Genomic DNA, 18,625 nt, shown 5'->3' with positions numbered 1-18,625 from the left:
GGAACATTTGAATTCCAAGCTATGCAAAATAATAGTACAAGCGCACTGTGTAATGGAACCTTTGATTGTGGCTTAGGTTTGAAGCCTAAATGGATGCTGCTGCTTCTAACAAAAGTATCTGTTAGATGCCTCTAAGAGGTCTTCTGAGGCCCAACGGAGCACAATGTTGTTGTATTGGGGGGGGGGTATTAATGATTGTGCCCCCAGGTGTTCTATGCTTTAGCTACGCCACTGCTTTCATGCTATGCTGAATAAATAGAGGAGCCATACCCTCTGGCTTGCCTCCCCCTTCCCCAAACCAACAACTTCCGCAGCAAAGGTTTGCCTGGTTTGCCCTCTTGCAACCCTCTCTGCTCCCTACTGCTTAACGCTCCCCTGTTTTCTTAGCTTCCTCCCTTCACCTCTGCTCTGCTTGCTTTAATTGGGAAACTTTTAATGCAAGGAAGGTGTGCCCCTTCTGGAGTCTCTGCTGCCCTTTTGTATCTCAACACCAAACAGAGACTACCGAGTAGCAGAAACAAGCATGACATACTTCATTTGGACATGCACCCTCTTCCCCTGCAGTGCCAGCCAGTACCTGGAGGCAGCCTTCACAGCTTGCAGGATTCAAGTCACAATTGGAGGGGGGAAAGAAAAATCACAGAAGCACCAGGCAAACAGTCAGAATCATGCAGCCAACTGAAGTGTCTCCCAGATCCAATACTTTGCAATCTCTCATCCTACACAAGTGGGGACTCCAATACCAGCTGGCAGGTTCCTTCCCCCCAAGGTAGTATGAAACAGCAGAAGGTGCAGGGGACCAGTAGCATTGCTATGGGGCTGCGGGGGGTGTGGGCCACACTGGGTGATGTGCACGGTGGGAGGGGTGACATCACTATTGGCCAAAATTTTTAAAATCTTTGTATTTTTGAATAATGCCATCATGTTATATATCATTCAATGCATAATTTCATGCAGAATGCAATGAAACGAACAATATTTAAATATCTCTATTCTATCAAAGGTTATAGCAATAAAACCAGCAGAGGTAAAGCAATGGTGCTTCACCATGCCCACTTCCCAGGACATTGTGAAAGCGGACTGAGGAACAACCCCTACTCATGAGTAAATGTACAGGCGCAGCTCAGTTTCACTTTCCATAAGGCTCAATACATATTCCTGGTGTCAGCTAATAAGCTTGTCAGTTTCATGACCCACCAACGATCAGGTCGTGACCCATCAGTGGGTCCTGACCCATGGTTTGAAAAATACTGCTTTATTGTCTGAAAAAAGGAGGAAAAGATCAGTGAAAGAAAACATAGCATATCCCATGTATGCTTGATGTGGGGGTGGGATGTCTAGTAACAACTCAAAAGTCAGGTGGGCCTGTGTGAAGTTCATCTTGGGGGTGGCGTTAAGGAGTGCAGCGTCTACTGTGCGGTTCAAACCCAGCCATTTCCTCCCTTGTTGGCAAGAAGAAAGGGGAGCTGCAAAAATAGGTTTGCTGACCTTTTTCACTTTAGTATAAGACTTTACATTCATCTAGGGCCTTGTTCCGTCACAGGAACCCATGGGCACACCCCGTTTACGGTGTTTAAATAAAGTCCACAACAATGTCCACAAAAGGGGGCCAGTTACATCAAGGGTCCCCCCCTCGTTTATTTCTCACCGTGAGTTGAGTCAAGGATGTTGTGTTCCCCTCTGGATGGTTTGGGGTTGCGTTCTCGCCCCCTTCTCACTCCCATAGGTTGTCTCCGGCCTAGATATCACAGGGTTCCTCATCCAGACTGATGGGAAGTTGTTCTCCCCCCAGGTAAGTGGGGTCAGACTGCATGTGCTCCTGGGGTGCCCTCCAGCCAGGGCTCTCCAATAGCCCTGGGAAGGGTCTCCAGCCGGTGGCGTAGCTGGAGGGGGGTGGAGCACTCAGCCTGGCAGGGGGGTGGGCGAGTGGCCCCTGCCTTCAGAGCCGTTCCTGGCGGGGCGGGGGGAAAAGGGAGTCATACGGCTCCATCCTGCCCCCCCCACCGGGAATGGCTCCGAAGGGAGGGGCCGCTCACCCACCTCCCTGCTAGGCTGAGTGCTCCGCCCCCCTCCAGCTACACCACCGTCTCCAGCTTTTGTAAACCAGGCTGTCCCCTGGGCAGGTTCCTCCTGCTCCCTCCTTGGGCCGCAGTCTCGGGCCTCTGCCTGCGTGTGGCTGCCTCCAGGCTGTGGCTGCCCCCAGGTTGCAGCCTCTCCCTCCTCAAGAGTCCAGGCCTTTCCTCTCTCCTCCCAGACAGAACTCAGGAAGGTGCTTCCTCCCCCTGTGGCTGTCTGGCTCCTTCTTCTCCTCCTGGCTAGCCCTTCAAACCCTGCCTCTTCCTGGTCCCACCTGGGCCTGAGAGCCCGTAGGATCTCAGGCCTTCCTCTTGCATGCCCCACCCTCCCTGTCGAAAAGGGCTGCAGCTGGGATGCCAAGCCACTTGGGCCCTGCCCAATGGGGGAGTAGATTGTGGCTGCAGCCCTGGAGCCTTCCCCTCTCTGAGTGGCTTGTTGCCCCCCCCCCGAGGACAGCCCCCTGGGGGTTCCCTTGGGCTGTGCTGCTTCAGTCTTCATGCAGCTCTCTCCACTAGCAGGAGCATGAAAAGGAATTCAGAGATGCCAAGCTGATTGATTTGCATAACTGCATAATAACATCAAGCAACAGAATTTGCTTTTCCTGGGTGTAGATTACCCCCCCCCCATCTGAAAACAGGTCACCCTCTTCACATGCCACAGACCAAGTGCCAACCTTGCAGCCAGGTGCCTAGACTGAAATGCAATTCTTTCAACACCTTAAGAGATTTGGCAGGTTCAGGTGCCAGTCTGACATGATGCATGCTGGCACCCTGAACATCCACCTTATACACAGACAGTAAAAGATTCGCTTCCACCCAATTGCTAACAGGCCATGTTGGTGGTGGCTACTGGGGTGCAAAGGTGCTCCACCTGTAGGAGCAGAAGGCAAAATTAAAAATTAACTCCCACACCTAGCTCACCAAGGGCTCTAAATTCATGACAGAACAGTAACACACAAGTCCAACGCCGGGTCCCAGAAGATCTCCCTCGCTCAGCACAGCTTGTGGCTTATTCCATATTTTATTTACTGCTTTATTGCAAGAGACAAAAGATGACAGCCATCTATTTATTAAACTGGAAAACACACAGCCTACATCAGGCATTTCTGTTCTCATCATGATCCACTTTCGTGCCTTTAGAAACAGCCTGATTTTGCCCTCGCTCAGCTTGTCACTGCGGAATTATTTATCTCTTTTGCCCATCCCGGCGTGGGCCGGGGAGGAAGGCAGAGGCTTTCATCTCCAAGCAGGTGACCAGCAAACACAAATGGCAAAAAGCAGCAACAGACCATGCACTGCTATTCCCAGGGGAGAGCACCAACCTCTCCCTGGAAGGGATGTTCACATCAAGAGGACTTGAGTTTTGTTAAGGATGGCAGGATTTGGGAAGGAATAAACTGACAGTCTGCTCCGCTCTCAGGTTTCTACAGGGAGCTTTGAAAGAATTAGAGAACAGGCTCCCAAGAATGACAGCCTGGATTCCCCCCACCCCACCCCCAGATGGCTGATAAACCCCAAAAGTCCATGCAGTTACCTGATTCAGGTTGCATCAGCAGCAGATTGAAAGGGGTCCAAGAGGACAATGAATTTGGGATGCCTTTTGCCCAGTGACTGCTACCACCACCTCCCTCCACTCTGCCGCAACTACATTAAGCCCTCGGTATCTACAGGACACATACACAGTTCCAGGACACACACACACACACACACACACACACACACACACACACACCCCGAAAGTTGCAGGCAGTAACCGGAAGCAACTTCCAGTTGTAGCTGGGAGGCCTTCTGAGTCTTGGGGAGACCCATTTGGGAGATCATCTGAGGCCCTCCAGCTCCAGGCTTGGCATCCGCAAATACTGAAATCCATGGCTAAGAAGGGCCCACTATATGTGCTTCCCACTAATCCTCAGAACACCTCCCGATGCAAGCAGTAGACACTCCCGGTCATATCCATAAGTCCTCTGAGGGCTTTCCCATGGATCTCAATATCCATGGGGATCTGTGAACAGATCCCCTGGAGATACCAAGGTTAAACCTATAGAGCTCTTCAAGACATGGTTGAACGAGGAGCAAATCTGAATTCAACCAGTTCTTGTTCCTCATTATTCTTACACCACTTTACCATTTCTATCATGTGCTTTTGTTCTTTGGAAGATGCCTCTATCAGGTTACAAGCCCCCAAATGACAAGAACTTATCTTCAGGTACCACAACCTCTTGAGAAACTAGCTTCTCCAAGGTCAGCTCTCAATCTCCCAGCACCTGAAGTGGCCTCCTTACTGTCCTCCTTACCTAATGGCATGCCAGCCAGTGCATCCTTCCTCTTCCTTCTGCTCCTTGGCTTTGAAAAGAAAAAGGGGAATAGAGCAGAAAAGGAAGTGGAGAGATTCTTTGATGCTCTATCCCAGTGCTTTATGAAGTTCCCAGGTTCATGACGCCCACCCTGCCTCCACTGCAAACACAGTGTACTGCTCCAGGAAGCTACTGGCAATGACATCATCACCAGTGATTGGTTTGGAGTCTGCAATGCTACAACCAGCAGTAAGAGGCGCAGGGCAGGTGGGTTGACTTTTTCAAGTGTGTGAAAACAGTGTGCTGGTGCTCAGCCCCCTACAACTGTTTGTAGAATTATGGTCTTGCTGCCAGTCAGTGGGTGTCCCATGACGTCCCTGTGCATTCCCCATGCCACCCAGGAAGCCATGCCTTACAGATTAGGGACTTCTGCCCTATCCTATCACTTTCTATCCCATCTAGCCCATCTTCCACTCTATTCCCCTCTTCCTTCTTCAAGGTGGGCAGCCCCTCCCAGTCATCCGATGCCCGAGTCAATAGTGTCAGTTTGTCTCATGGACAAGCCAGTCCTGCTTCTCCTTGTGAGGTCAAGAACTGAAGTTGCAGTCTTAGCAGACTTATTTCCAGGTAAACATTCATATAATGGTATCAAAAAAGAGGTGCAGGGTTCCAGTGCCTTCCAAAGTCAGCCAGAGCTAGGCCCTTAGCAATAATTTCAGCACTAAACAGCACCTCTTTTTTTCAGTCTCCAAATTACACCTTGTTTTCCTCTCACTAGGAATGTTCTAGGATATTGATTTCCCAGGATTCCAATCCATTTTAAAAGGGGGAGGCAGAGAACTTATATTTTTGTTTCAGGGTAGAGATACAAAGGGGGGGGGAAATAGACCAAACACAGTTGTTCCCCTACTTTGCAGCCCATTAAAATATTTGGCCAACAAGAGTACCAAAGGGGGGGATTGCACTGCAGTATGGAAAAGAATAGCAAAGCAGGCAATTATGGGGCTTCAAGCACCTGCTGCACATGGCATGGGAGTGGGGGGTGGGAAGGGGTGTTTCTGCAACATCATATCTCCACAACGCTGTGCTAGCCCATGCTTTGATTCAGCAGCCCCACACCATGAAAGGCAATGAAATCAGCACAATTATTAAGTGGCAAGGGAAGCCTCATTCCACAACTGCACAGAGAGACAACAAGATAACACTTGGATAGTTGGAGGGTGAGGGAAGGGCGGAGATAAGATGCATGTGAAGTGTCATCGAAACACACTGCCCTCTGCTGACAATTGGTGCACCTGCCACACCGAGCACCTGCTTCTATCCCCTCTTACTGGGTATCATGGACATCAACACAACTGCCCTGTTAAACAGGGCAGGACAAAGCAAGTTACCTGGCCAGGAGGACGACAAATGCAGTATCGACTCAAGAAGAGTTATTATGAAGCATTCCCAGACCTCCCCATCCCCGGATCACCCTGCATTAAGCACCACACATAAGAGACAAATCATAGAAAAGTCAGGTTTAAAGTGACATGAGGACAGACAAAAGATGCATCAGCGACATTCATCTTCACGTGCAATCGGGAGAATTGTGACACAGCCCTCTAGACTAGTTGCCCGGAAGATCACAAATATGATCTGTACCTTTTGCAAAGAGGACCGATCCCTGGCCCTCTCTTTCCTCCAGAACTCAACACATCCAGTCTAATGCGTTTCACAAAACAGTGCCCCCCCCCCCGACACAATGCACACCTCCCATTCATGAATGCATTCATTCCCATTTAGGACCAACCGAGTATTAAAAAAAAAATGACCTGACTCTCCCACTCTGCTTTCCACATGCCATGCCGGCCATGTGGGTTTCCTGTCCTGCTGCCAGACCGTAATATGGTGTGCATGGCTCTCCAGAGAGCAGGAATTAAGTAATTAGATTTGCCTGCCACAAAAGGGTAACACAGACACTCTAGCTTGAAATCCATCTTGCTGCTGTGCAGTTTACACAGTCCCCCTTCCCCACCCCACACAAATCATCAGAGACTGCGTGACACGAAATTAACAATACAAACCATGATCAGGTTTAAACTAGAGTAAATGCAGGAGGATTTCAGAAACATCAGTGGCCAGAAGACACACTGAAACAGCCATTCTTTTTATTACATAGGCCAACACACATTCTGCTATCTTAAATGTCAGACCTATTCCTGGGTATATTTGGGGTGTTGATTCCAAAAATGGCATCAGTTTTGCCTATCACATCTAGTTTCAAAGAGATGGCATAGCCTTGTTAGTGAATAATTTAAGCAGCTTCTTCATGAGGAAGCCTATGCCATGGCTTCCTCACGAGGAAGTTGCTTGACCCATTCATTATGCCATCTCTCCGAAACTAGACATGATAGGGCAAAACTGATGCCATTTTTGCCCAGATTCATATAGAGCCACCATAAATTTTGAAAAAAAAAAAAAGTTTTTCTGACCCTCAGTTTCACAGCTCTGTGTTATTATATAAGAATGCAAACTTTCAAAACTCCAAAACAATATACATCTGAAAGAAAAACCATTAAGGTGGGCTCTGGTTATTGCGGGGGGGGGGGGAGTGCTTTGGTTCATCACTTCACACTGACCAAGATAATTCTGTTATTTCATTGTATGTATTTCTAAAAGCATTCATATATCTCACAGATTCCATGCCACAGGGTCCACAGGAAGGCTAACCAACCAGCATAGCATCTAATGATAAAATCATTTTTTAAAAAAATCAAACAGCAGCCATCAAACCAAAGAAACGTGGAGGAATCGCAATCAGCCAGCAATTCCATAAAATGAAAACTTAAAGAAGGCCATTTTGATATGCTGCCTTGCTGCTGTCGATGAGGCCATCAACTAGGGCTGTAATCCTATACACCAGTGGTTCTCAAACTTTTTAGCACCGGTTTTGCTCCCCCAGCCCGGAATAGTTCTGAAAGGGAGGGGGAGGGGCCGCTTGCACACCGCAGCAAGACTCCCTGCAAAACTTAGCGCTTTGCACCCCTTCCAGCTATGCCACTAATGAGCATTTGTGCCTCTTCAACCCTCTTCCTGTGCACAGGCGCAAACAGGGTTCATGCCAGGTAGAGCACGGAAGAGAGCCAATGGGTTGCATCCACATTACAAATCTGGGAAACAAATCCATGCACATGTGCACGGGCTCACACAAAGATACATTTTCCATCCAGTGTTATACATTGAAACATTTATTGATGTGCCTTTAACGTGGCTGTTCTATTCACAAAGGCAACATACAGTTTTTCATTTACTGCTGTGCGTGGCCTTTGGCAGGGCTCTTTGTAATCCACTTCCCAATCAGCAAGGCCTAAATATAAGTACAGCATTTGCATGGAAATATATGCACCTTTGCAGAGCCATCTTTTGTTTTGGAAGGAGGCACGGCAAACCTTAGCAATGCAGCAAATTTTATTTCCTAGTTGTTTGGTTGCAAGAAGAACTCTGTGAGACAGGAAAGGCTTCCTATCCAGCATTTTTTAAATCAGTGGGTCGTATCCCCAAGCAGAAGGTATTCTCTCCTTGTCCCCCCATCTCCAAGTTGCATTAGGATACTTTCAAACCCAGCCTGGTACTGAACATTCCATTGTAAATTGGCCTGAATACGAACAGACGTAAGGTTTCATTCCGCTTGGTTCCATCTCTGATTAAAAGACTTTTTTGGTTTGTTTTTTTGCTCCTGAGCCGGCAAGGCCAGTTCCTCAAGTTAATGTTTTCTAACTTCGTTGTTCCATTCCCAGGTGGCGATAAGCCACTTGTCTGAAGCTATTTACTTTGCACAGGGAGGGCAAGGGAGGGAGAAGAAGAGACATATTGATCTTCATTCAGTTTGCTTCTCCTCCTGTATAGCAACACCTTATCGCATCTAGAGCTACTGCTGCCCAAAGGCCTTCTCTCGTTGTTTTATACTTGCAAAACCTGGAGACAGGCATCATGGCCCACTTGACAGGGGGTGACACATCGAATCAGAACTTTCAAACAGCAAGTGCCTTGCACCAATTCCCATCTTGCGCGCACAGATGTAAAATCATTGCGCTGTCCTAAAGCGGAACCCTAATCCGGCAGAATGATCCTGACAAAATCACCCCTGATCTTGCAAATGTTCCCGTCCTGGCTTCGCTTTGATAGCACTGATTTTCAATTATGCTTCTGCAAACGGGGAGCCGAGTCACTGTCTTTTCGAGGCATTGCTCCAAGTTGATACTGTATATACCTGGGACAAATCTGACATTATTTCTCCAGCTAGCAAAATAAGCATTGCGAGGAAGGCTGAGCAATCAGGTGAGTCTTTGGAGGAGCTATAGCTGCATATGGAAGCCAAACAGGTCTCAGAACACCTGGGAAGCAAGTCACCCACATGTAGAGGTGTGAATGCTTGCTGTTGGAGACTGCTCATCTGCAGGCAACACAGAACACTCTCCTACACATACCTACACAGGGTCTTGTTGAACTCCAGCTCCTTGGAGGCCATCAACCTACTTAATCACTCCAGCAATTTAGCACCAACTTGGAGAGAACTGTCTCTCCAAGCTATTAATCACATCCAAGTAAAAATATATAGAGACTTTTAAGTCTGTTTCTCCAGGTTGGATCCCCAAAACCACAAAAAATAAACACTGTATTCAATTACACTGTATTCTTCACTGTGAACACTGTGAAATTATAGTTTTTTGGGGGGAGTAGGGATAAAGGAAAGAGACTATTCAAGTCCCTTTGTGATGGGAGAAACTGAAATGCTTCTCAAACAGAAAGGACAAGCAGAAACAAAAGCCCCGCAAATAATAAATCAACCTCTCAAGGAAAGACAATTCTGAATTGAATTTGAACACAATGCCATTTCTGCAAAATAATCAATGAACTATTTTACTTCGGCAGACGACAACCACCCACACGCCTCCCTTCTGCGTCGCTTGTAAATTATCCAAAACAATTGATGGCACAACTCTTCCCGTTCACAAATTAGCATTGCTCGTCTCTTCTCCCAGCCTGTTTATTGAAAAACCCGGTGGCCCTCGTCCCAGCTCCCTGAGATGCCAACAGCAAAATCCACACACCCCCTTCCTTGCTGGGGATGCAACAAGAAGTAGACACAAACAGAAGAGGCGTCCCTTCCAACAGTCAATCTGCAATCCAACAATATAACTACAAGCCGGTGCCACAGTGTTTGTAGGCAGAGGAGACAGAAGGTGGCTGTCTCTGCGAACTCTTGGGGGCAACAAGCGACTACATTGGGGTGCAGTGCTGGAACGGGTCCTGTTCTTTGGGTCCAACCCAGTTTTTCCCATTCAAATCTAAGCCACCACCCGCAGTCATATATGTGTGAAGAACAAGGCAGCAAGATGTTGGAAGATCCAGCTAGAAAAATCAGCGTGCCCTCGTCAGGCATAGGCTGATAGCAGGCATGAAAAAGATCCACAAGAATGCATGTCTATGACTGTACCCAAATTCAGAGTTTGCAAGGATTCTATTTTTTCCCCTCCTAACCTGTTCCACTTCTGCAAATATTTGCCTTGCTCCAACAAAGGAGTCTCGGAACTGATGCTTCTATCCCAGGAATTATTGGCCACAGCCATCAAAATATCAGGTATGCCATCTGCAAGGCTTAAAACACAATCACCAAAGAATTTGCCATCTTCTCTAACAAGGCTTTCTCCCCCCCCTTTGATCCTTACTGTTTGTGATGTCACAGCACCCGTAGGAGGATACCAGAGCCTTCCCGCATCCTTCGGCAAGGCGGCTAGAGGTTGGCGGGAATAAAACGGCAGCCAAGAAATGTGCTAAAGAGATAAATGCTGAATGAGTTTGCTTCCTGGAGAGAATCAAGAGACATTTACTTCCAAGAACAATGGCATTTGCCGGCTACTGGAAACCACCTCAATTATACCATTCAGATGCATGGAAAGCCATTTAGGATGTACCTAGAGTTGCACCACATTGTTCCGCAATACTCATTCCTAGGACTAATACTGTAATACATGTCCCCCCAGGATAATGCAATACCCCCCCCCCCCCAAAAAAAAAAAAACTACCTAAATTCAGTTGCCCTGAAAAACCTAAATACATTCCATGGAAAAAAGCACTATATTCATCTGACATCTAACATAGATTGATAAATCTGATTTTGGCAAAGTCAGAAAGATACAGGAAAATACTGAGATATTTAGACAAATTTCAAGGGGAAAAAATTCTACTGCACAAAATCATACATTCCCCTCCCTGTGCTTTTCACATGTGCAATCTTTTATTATATTTTTTTAAAATCAGCATCAAGTTTTGCCATCATTTACTAGGTAGTTACAGGCAAAAAAAATCAAAAAGAGCTTCTTCATTTTTTACAGAACTCTTTCCTACTTCTTCTCGGTTTATTGCATTGGATCTTATGTCAACATGAACCAACCCAAAAAATTAAATTAAGAAAGCAGGGAAGGAGGGAACCTTTGCATTCCTAAAAAGGAACAGTGATCACATTCAAATTCTGCGTCAACTTTACCTTAAACATTAAATTTTAAATTTAATCTTTAAAATGCTGCAGTTGCTACAAATTTTCTCCTTGCTCTGCCTTTTCAACTTTCTGCTCTCATACGGCATTTATTAAGAGCTATATTAGGAGACCTTTACATTTCTTAAGCACTGACTCATCACAGGTAGGATTCTTGCACCCAGTTCCAAGAGAAGCCCTAATAAGTCAGATTTGTAAAACAGTTTAAGTATATATAATATACTTTATTATACTAATACTAATATTGGCCTTATTGTGGTTAACTTGTGTGCACAGATGAATCTGCCACGGCACAGGCACACTGAAGGAGTCTTCTAGAAATAATCCATTCCAACCAGAATGGTTCAAACTACAAGTTCTCTCCACAACACTACTGATGTCTTTTCACTGCTCCCCTCCAAATTCCACTCCTTAGGAGGTGAAGGTCAGTTATACCTCCTAAACAGTTATTTCAAGGATCAGAAAAGCATGCTGATTCTCAGGTAAAAAGAGCACAACCCTAGCCAAGCAACAAGAGTTGACAATCCCCCTGTGTTATGTCAGAATCACGTTTACAACCATGGTTACATCCACAGACTATCCAAATATCAACAATGGCAACATGGCTGCTCTGGGCATAGACTTGGCGCAAACTCAGATGAACCATCTCCCCTCCCCATTCAGCATGCATCGATTTTTGCAGTGGGCATTCTTAAATCCAGTGGAATCCATTCGACAGAAGGTTCCAGAAGACGATGGACTCCGTCTTCAGCAAAAAGGCTTCCCAAGGCCAAGCTGTGTTGGCCTCTTCTTGAGGCACACCCCCCCCCTTGCCATCTTGAAATCATGCAGGTTTGTAGACACCAACTGGGCCTGCTCAGGAACCTGGCTCCAAAGGCTCGTCAGATTATAGCAGCCGTGTATTTTTTTTCTCAGCATTGCAAGTTTTATTTAATTCATTCATTCCAATCCTGGTTTTCACTAAATAATCCCAAATTGGCTTGCAGCCATGCTCACACCAACTGAGCTCGTCAGGAGAAACTTGACAACCTTTGCAGTTGTGACACAGTGTCAAATCCAAATAATCCACAAAAATTCAGCCAAGCATACTGATCAGCTCAGCCTGGGGTGGCATGGTTGAAAATCAGCTGGAACACATGAGAAACAATGACCCTCAGAGGATCATGAGAACTGAGCGCAAACCCAGAGATGTTCACACTACCTTTCATATACACAACACAGAGCTTTGTTGGCAAAGCTGGCCTGAAAGGCCATTAACCAGAATTGTCAACAGATAAGAGTGTAGAATCCAGAATTCACATTGTGAAAAATCTCATAGACTCCTAGAATTACAAACACTTCCAAATCATGGCTGATGTCACCATCACTTTGGTATAGACCCAGGAAAAACAACCTGGACAAACAACCTCATCAACCACTAAAGGCCTGTTGGTTCATCATTTGGAAACCATCCTACTGAACTGTGAGCGCACCCAACAAGCAAAGACCAGGTGGGGATTGTGTGCACCAACCCCGACAACTGTTTGCCCCTCTGCAATTGTGATCATGGCCGAACACCCTCCCCAAGACAACTCTGCAGTTGTCAGCACAGCCGCCCTAATGCCAGAGGAGAATTTCCTATTCCTGGGAATCTCTTACACAGTGGCAAGTATCTTAAATATAAATTGGGGGGGGGGGGGCAACAGGCAGGAAAATGTCTCAAGGAAGATTTTGCAACCTCCTAATAATTAGAAGGAAGGGGTACCCAAAAATGTCTCAGGGCAGCCCCGTATTTGAACCGGTTTGCTGCACCATGACAACTTCCAAAGACAAAGCAAATGTAGCTATTTAAAGCCAAGGCTGAGATTAAAACATTCTGAGAAAGGCTGGAAAAGACAGGAGGGAGGCTAATATAACTTTGCTTTAATTAAGACACAGGAGCATGCTTGGACTTTTATAATTCATTTTGTCACACATTAAAAAATTTACAGCCATTCCTCTCTCTCTCTCTCTCTCTCTCTCTCTCTCTCTCTCTCTCTCCTCCTTTTTTCTGCCTTTCCAAAGTCAGTAGTTATTTAATAAAATAGCCCTTCCAAGTTGCAATTTGCGAGTTTCCACTTAAATTACTAAACAGTAAATGTGGCAGGCAGGCTTTGGGGGGTGGTTGTATTATCAATAACAGCTTGCACGACATAAAGAAGGGGGTATCGACGAGGTGTGTCAAAATCCAGTTTTGAGAACATAACACACCTCAGGATCTCCTTGCAGGGGAACAACCCAAAACATTTAAATCCGTCTTGCACCAAGAAACGAAGGGCTGAACTCTGGCAGTTCTCTCTGCAACTTGCTGGACCAGAGCATCCCTTTAGCACAGTCCCTGCTGGACCAAGGTGAGGCATCTCTCCAATAGCATCTCTCCAAAAGCAGCAGCAGCCACAGCCTCTATAGCTTAGAAAACACTATTTCTGCAGTACACAGACACACAAACCCAGGGCAAACTTTGCTCAGGAACAAAAGGTTCACCTTCCTCGACCCACACAGACAAAGGGAAAGGCCAGCCTCCCAAGGGTCTTAGAGCCCAATCCTATGCATGTCTACTCAGAAGTAAATCCCATTGTAGTCAATGACGCTTAATCCCAGGTCAGTGTGGATAGGATTGAGGTTTCAGGCTGCAATCCTATAGACACTTTCCTGAGAGTAAGGCCCATTGAACATAATGGGACTGACCTCTGAGCAGACTTGCTTAAGACCTTTGAGCCCCATCCTATACCTGTCTACTCAGAAGCAAGCCCCATTCTAGTCAATGGAACTCACTCTCATGTAAGTGTCCCTAGGACTGTAGCCTGGGGCTGCAATCCTAGCCACACTTTCCTGGAAGTAAGCCTCACTGACTAGAATGGGACTTACTTCTGAGTAGATAGGCATAGGATTGGGCTCTCAGTGATTCCCACATCAAATGGCTGGGAGGGGGGAAGAGTGAAGAAGACCCTCAATACTGTCTACCCCCTCTTTTTGGTCACCCCATAGCCAACAAGTCAACGGTGACCCCTTTGAGCATTTCTACTCAAAAGTAAATCCCATTCTAGTCAATGAGGCTTACTCCCAGGAAAGTGTGGATAGGATTTCAGCCTTTGTCCTTTCCTGAGTGACCCCGCCCCCCCAAAAGGCAGCTCAATAACTCGCAAAAGTGTGCACCAGGAATGTCACCTAAATGACCCCTCCTTTTTTACCCCCCCCCATCTTCACTCTGGGAAGAATTGCAGAGTAGCAGGTGGGGGGCAAGAATAAGGGTCCTGTCCATGTGTGTGTCCCAGATTTTGGCTACTGGATCAACCAAGTGTGTCCCCCCCCCCAAAAAAAGGCAGCTCAACAACTTGCAAAAGTCTGCACCAGGTATGTCACCTAAATGACCCCCCCTTTTTACCCCCCCATCTGCACTCTGGGAAGAATTACAGAGTCGCAGGTGGAGGGGGAGTAATAAGGGTCTTTTGTGTGTGTGTGTGTGTGTGTGTGTGTGTGTGTGTGTGTGTTCTCTCCCCCCCCCCAGATTTTGGCTACTGGATCAACCAAGCCCCCCCCCCAAAAGGCAGCTCAACAACTGACAAAAGTCAGATCCAGGTATGTCACCTAAGTGACCCCCTTTTTAACCCCCCCATCTTCAATCTGGGAAGAACTGCAGAGAGTAGCAGGTGGGGGGAGGAATAAGGGTCTTGGGTGTGTGTTCTCTCCCCCTAGATTTTGGCTACTGGATCCACCAAGCCCCCCCCAAAAGCCCCCCCAGAGGCAACTGGCGAGCAAGTCCGGCGAAGTGCATGCAAGCGGCGCCCCCCCGACTCACCGATGCGGATGACATGGGGCATCCCGTGGCAGGAGTGCAGGAGCCAGACGAGCCCCAGGAAGCCCCCGGCGGCGGACTCGGTCAGCAGCGGGAGGAGCGGGCGCGGGGCGCGGCGGCAGGTCAGCAGCATCCTGGGGCGAGGCGAGCCCCGGCCCGGCTCCGGAGCGACTCCGGCGCCCCGGCGCTACGGCTCCGGCCAGGCTGCGCCGAGGATGGGCGGCGGCGAGGAGGAGGAGGAGGAGGAAGGCGCGTCCCGCTCCGGGCTGCCTGCGCCAGGCGCAGCGGGGAGCATCGTAAGCGGTGGAGGCGGCCGGGGGAGGCTCCGGAGCCGACACGCCCGGATCGGGCGGCGCCCGCCTGCCCCCCGGCACCCCCTCCCGGAGCCCCCTTCCCCGGGGGAGCAGGACCACCGCCCCTCTGCCAGCACCCGCCGATCTCCCACCCAGGCGCCCGCAGCCCTGGCTGGAGCTGTCCACGCCAGCCGGCAGGTGGGTGGGCGGGCGGCTGGCTGGCAGACAGGCTGGCAGACTCTCGGCAGAGAGGTGCCGGGGCTCAAGTCTCCCAGCAAGGCACGCCCTCTGCACGGGAAGCCCTGCCCCCTGGTCCCAGACGAGCCAGAGCTCAGGTGGGGGGGAAAAAGCACTCTGCACATGCTCTGGGGTGCTCGCTTTGTTCTTTTTTCCCCCCTCTTCTGTCTCTCCCAGACCTACAGTGGAAAGCTGGTGCCTTCGAGGCTCGCGGCCCCCTTTTACGCACAGAGTAGTGTAGCCTCAAGAAGTAGCCAGGGTTGCTCTTTTGGGTGATTTCAACGGCCAGCTCCTTCTCAAGACTCGGCTGCAAAGTCCCCTGTCGCCTCCAGAGGAGAGAAAAGCAGACAGCACACAAGGAGGCTGAAGAGTGAGCTGCTGGCCTCTGAACATGTGCAGAGTGCCTCCATCTTTTTTCTTCCTCTTGAGAGTCCATGCAGCCACTCCCTACAGATTTGGGGTTGAAGGGTTTGCAGGGAGGAGCCCCCTCACCTCTCCACTGAGGAAGGAGGAACCACTGGGGGTGGGGGGAGAAGCAGGGAGACAGGCGGAGAGGTGTGGCCAGGCTGGGTGGTACTGGAGAAGACTGGGATAAATTCGAGATGGGGCCAGTGAGCATCAAAGCAGGGGATGCTAGAAAGCAGGGAGGCTGGTGGGAGGCTTCTGGTCTCTAACTTCATTTACCAGGGTGGGAGTTAGGGAGGTGGGATAAGGTATGGGGGTGTACAAGGAGGAGGAGGGGCAAGGAGCTGGAGTGCACAGAGTTCACAGGATCAACCCCCGACTCTCCACTCCTGACTCTCCCAAGTGACCCAGAGAGATCACTACACCTGCCTAGAGGAGGAGCACGTAGCCAGCCCAACTCTTTTCCTTTCCTTCTTGGAATATTCTGTACTGAATATAGATCTATAGAATATTGCAGTGTTTCTCAAGCAGACCACTTCGCAAGGTCCTCTGTTTTGAAGTACCACCAGAAGTTACTGACGATGACATCATCACCACTAACTTCCGGGTTGAGAGGGCAGATGCAACACAACAAACACAAGTAAGAGGGAGGGCTTAAGTGCAGAAAAGCATGCTTGGAGCTCTGCCCGCCCAGCCGAGCCTCCTACCACTGTATGTTGTGTTGCGTTCCTGGTCTTGCTGCTCGACAGCAGGGGGTCCCGTGAGTACCACCAGGCACTACCCCAAGTACCACTGGTGGTAACCATACCACTGGTTCAGAAACACTGAATCCTAACTTTCCTTCTTTGGAATCCTTCCCTTTGGAATAGTCAGGATCAAAGCGGCATCTCCTGTGGCACAGAAAATCTTAGGTGGAAAAATGTGGGGCCCGTTGCCCAGAACTTTTGGAAAGTACCACAACTGAAGGAAGGGCACCAGGATGCAGGTCTCTTGTTGTCTTGTGTGCTCCCTGAGGCGTTTGGTGGGCCACTGGGAGATACAGAAAGCTGGACTAAATCGGCCTTTGGCCTGATGAAGCCGGGCTCTTCTTACGTTCTTAAGGCAGAGCGAGTGCACACAGGAAGCTGGGGACAGAGTAGGGTTGAGTGGAAAGGAAGGGACACACAGCCTATGCACGTCTGCTCAGAAGTAGGTCCCGTTATAGTCAACGGGGCTTACTCCCAGGTAAGCGTGGATAGGATTGCAGCCTCATTTCCCTAATAGCACCAGCAAGCAGACAGCCAACGCTGGGGTGGGTGATAAGAAGATCGGGTACATGAAAGAGGACTTGGAGACCAGGGATCCATTGCTAGCAGGGGCTGTTTGGCATGCACGGCACTGAGTAAATGTCCTGGCCCTGTGCAGAGAGTTCATGTCTGGCTGCAAGAATTGCTTGCAGTGGTGGATGCACTCCACGCTGCACATCACCCCCCTCCGGCCTGCATCATCCCCGTCATGGCTCCTCCAACCAGGAGTTATCAAACTGGCACCAGATGGGTCCCCGAGGAAATGCCTCCCGCACCACTGTAGAGGGAGCCCATTAATCAGGCCAACAGTGACAGAGCAGGTGGGGGGGGGATGTGACTGCTGGCTGCACACTTCAGGAATCCTCCACCTCAGCAAACAAGATTCTGCACCAGCAGACACTCTCGGCAGTCCTCTGGGGGTCGGGGTCTTCCCACCCCCAAGGCAAGGCAAAAACACATTTGGAGCCTCTCTGATTGTCATTGCCAGCAATCAGAGAGCCTGTATCGACTGTGGAAGCCTCCCGAAATTGCTCAGCCACTGCAAAGGCGAATAAATGTGTTTAAAGTAGGGAAGGAATCATTAAGTTAATCAGATGTGATCATTCTGCATGTGAAAGGCCCAGGAAACCCACCCACTTGCTCCCCCCAGTGAATTCAAAAGGCTTGATTGGTTCATTGCTCATTGTGGGTTTGCAAAGCATTTTGGCTAGACAACCCCCCCCAACACACACACACCCCTAACTTTTCTTGCATTATATTATCCCATTGTCCTGCTGAGAGAAGACATTGGAAAGCCTAACAAAACAGAATTAGTAAGACTGCAGCCTTAGACACCCTTTCCTGTGAGTAAGCCCTATTGAACACAGTACATCAGGATTGTGCCCTAAGGCGCTGAAGGACAGGCCCCAATCCAAACTGTGCAACTCCTTCCCCTGAGAGGCCACACATACATTTAAAACCCTAAACTATCCTGAAATTCCCCCATTGTCCTTCACTTTACCTTGCTTTAAAAAAAATAAAAATCCATAACCTTGAGGCACATTGCAAACTCAAAACAAGCCAGTAAGTAAATCAACCAATCAGCAAACTGCTGGGGGAACCAACATTAGGAGGTCCTCATAGCACCAAGAATGCCCAGTGCAAGGTGAAACCAATGTAAAAAGATGTACCTATGACTTTAAGAGAAGGATGGTCACATGGGAGGGCAGCCCAGGTAGGAGAGTTGTAACCCAAAGCATATCAGTACAGGTATGTAGTTGCTAAAACAGAGTTAGACTCCTTTCTGAGTTAGCCAGAGATGCTTGGGCTCATGAACAATAACAGAGCAGAATTTTCATGCATCACACCACATCCCAAGGACTGTATTCTGTTGAAAATCCCGGTGGAGCTGACATTCCTTTTTCCACCATTCAGTGCTAGAAAAAAATTAGCTGCCTGCTGCTTCCCACAGCTTGGTTTCTAGCTGTGGGAATCCCAAGTTGAGTGATGCTTGCACACTTTAACTGGGGCAGGAACCCAGAGCCTAATTCAATGCCAGTCTATAGTAAATGGGGCTTACTCCCAGGTAAGCGGGGCTAGGATTGCAGCCATTCGGCATTGTGCACCAATGGGCTGTCTTTCTGTATAAAGGGATCCTTCAGAGAGCAGCTGCTGGTCGGAATGAAACACAGTGGGCTGGCAGGG

At 48.6% G+C, this 18,625-nt stretch overlaps 1 protein-coding gene across 1 annotated transcript in view; it reads right to left on the bottom strand.

The window, feature by feature from the left end:
• Positions 1 to 14,785, bottom strand: part of GRIK3 (glutamate ionotropic receptor kainate type subunit 3) — a 243,622-nt gene extending 228,837 nt beyond the window's left edge. Inside the window, exon 1 of the mRNA XM_066639080.1 lies at positions 14,725 to 14,785. Within this exon, the coding sequence (XP_066495177.1) occupies positions 14,725 to 14,746 (22 nt within the window). The 5' untranslated portion in view covers positions 14,747 to 14,785. The remainder of the gene's footprint in view (positions 1 to 14,724) is intronic.
• Positions 14,786 to 18,625: the final 3,840 nt, after the last annotated feature.

This window comes from Tiliqua scincoides, chromosome 10, assembly GCF_035046505.1.
Source record: "Tiliqua scincoides isolate rTilSci1 chromosome 10, rTilSci1.hap2, whole genome shotgun sequence".
Taxonomy (NCBI): Eukaryota; Metazoa; Chordata; class Lepidosauria; order Squamata; family Scincidae; genus Tiliqua; species Tiliqua scincoides.
Note: the sequence above shows the minus strand (reverse complement) of the source record. Positions and strands in the feature narration are given on the sequence as shown.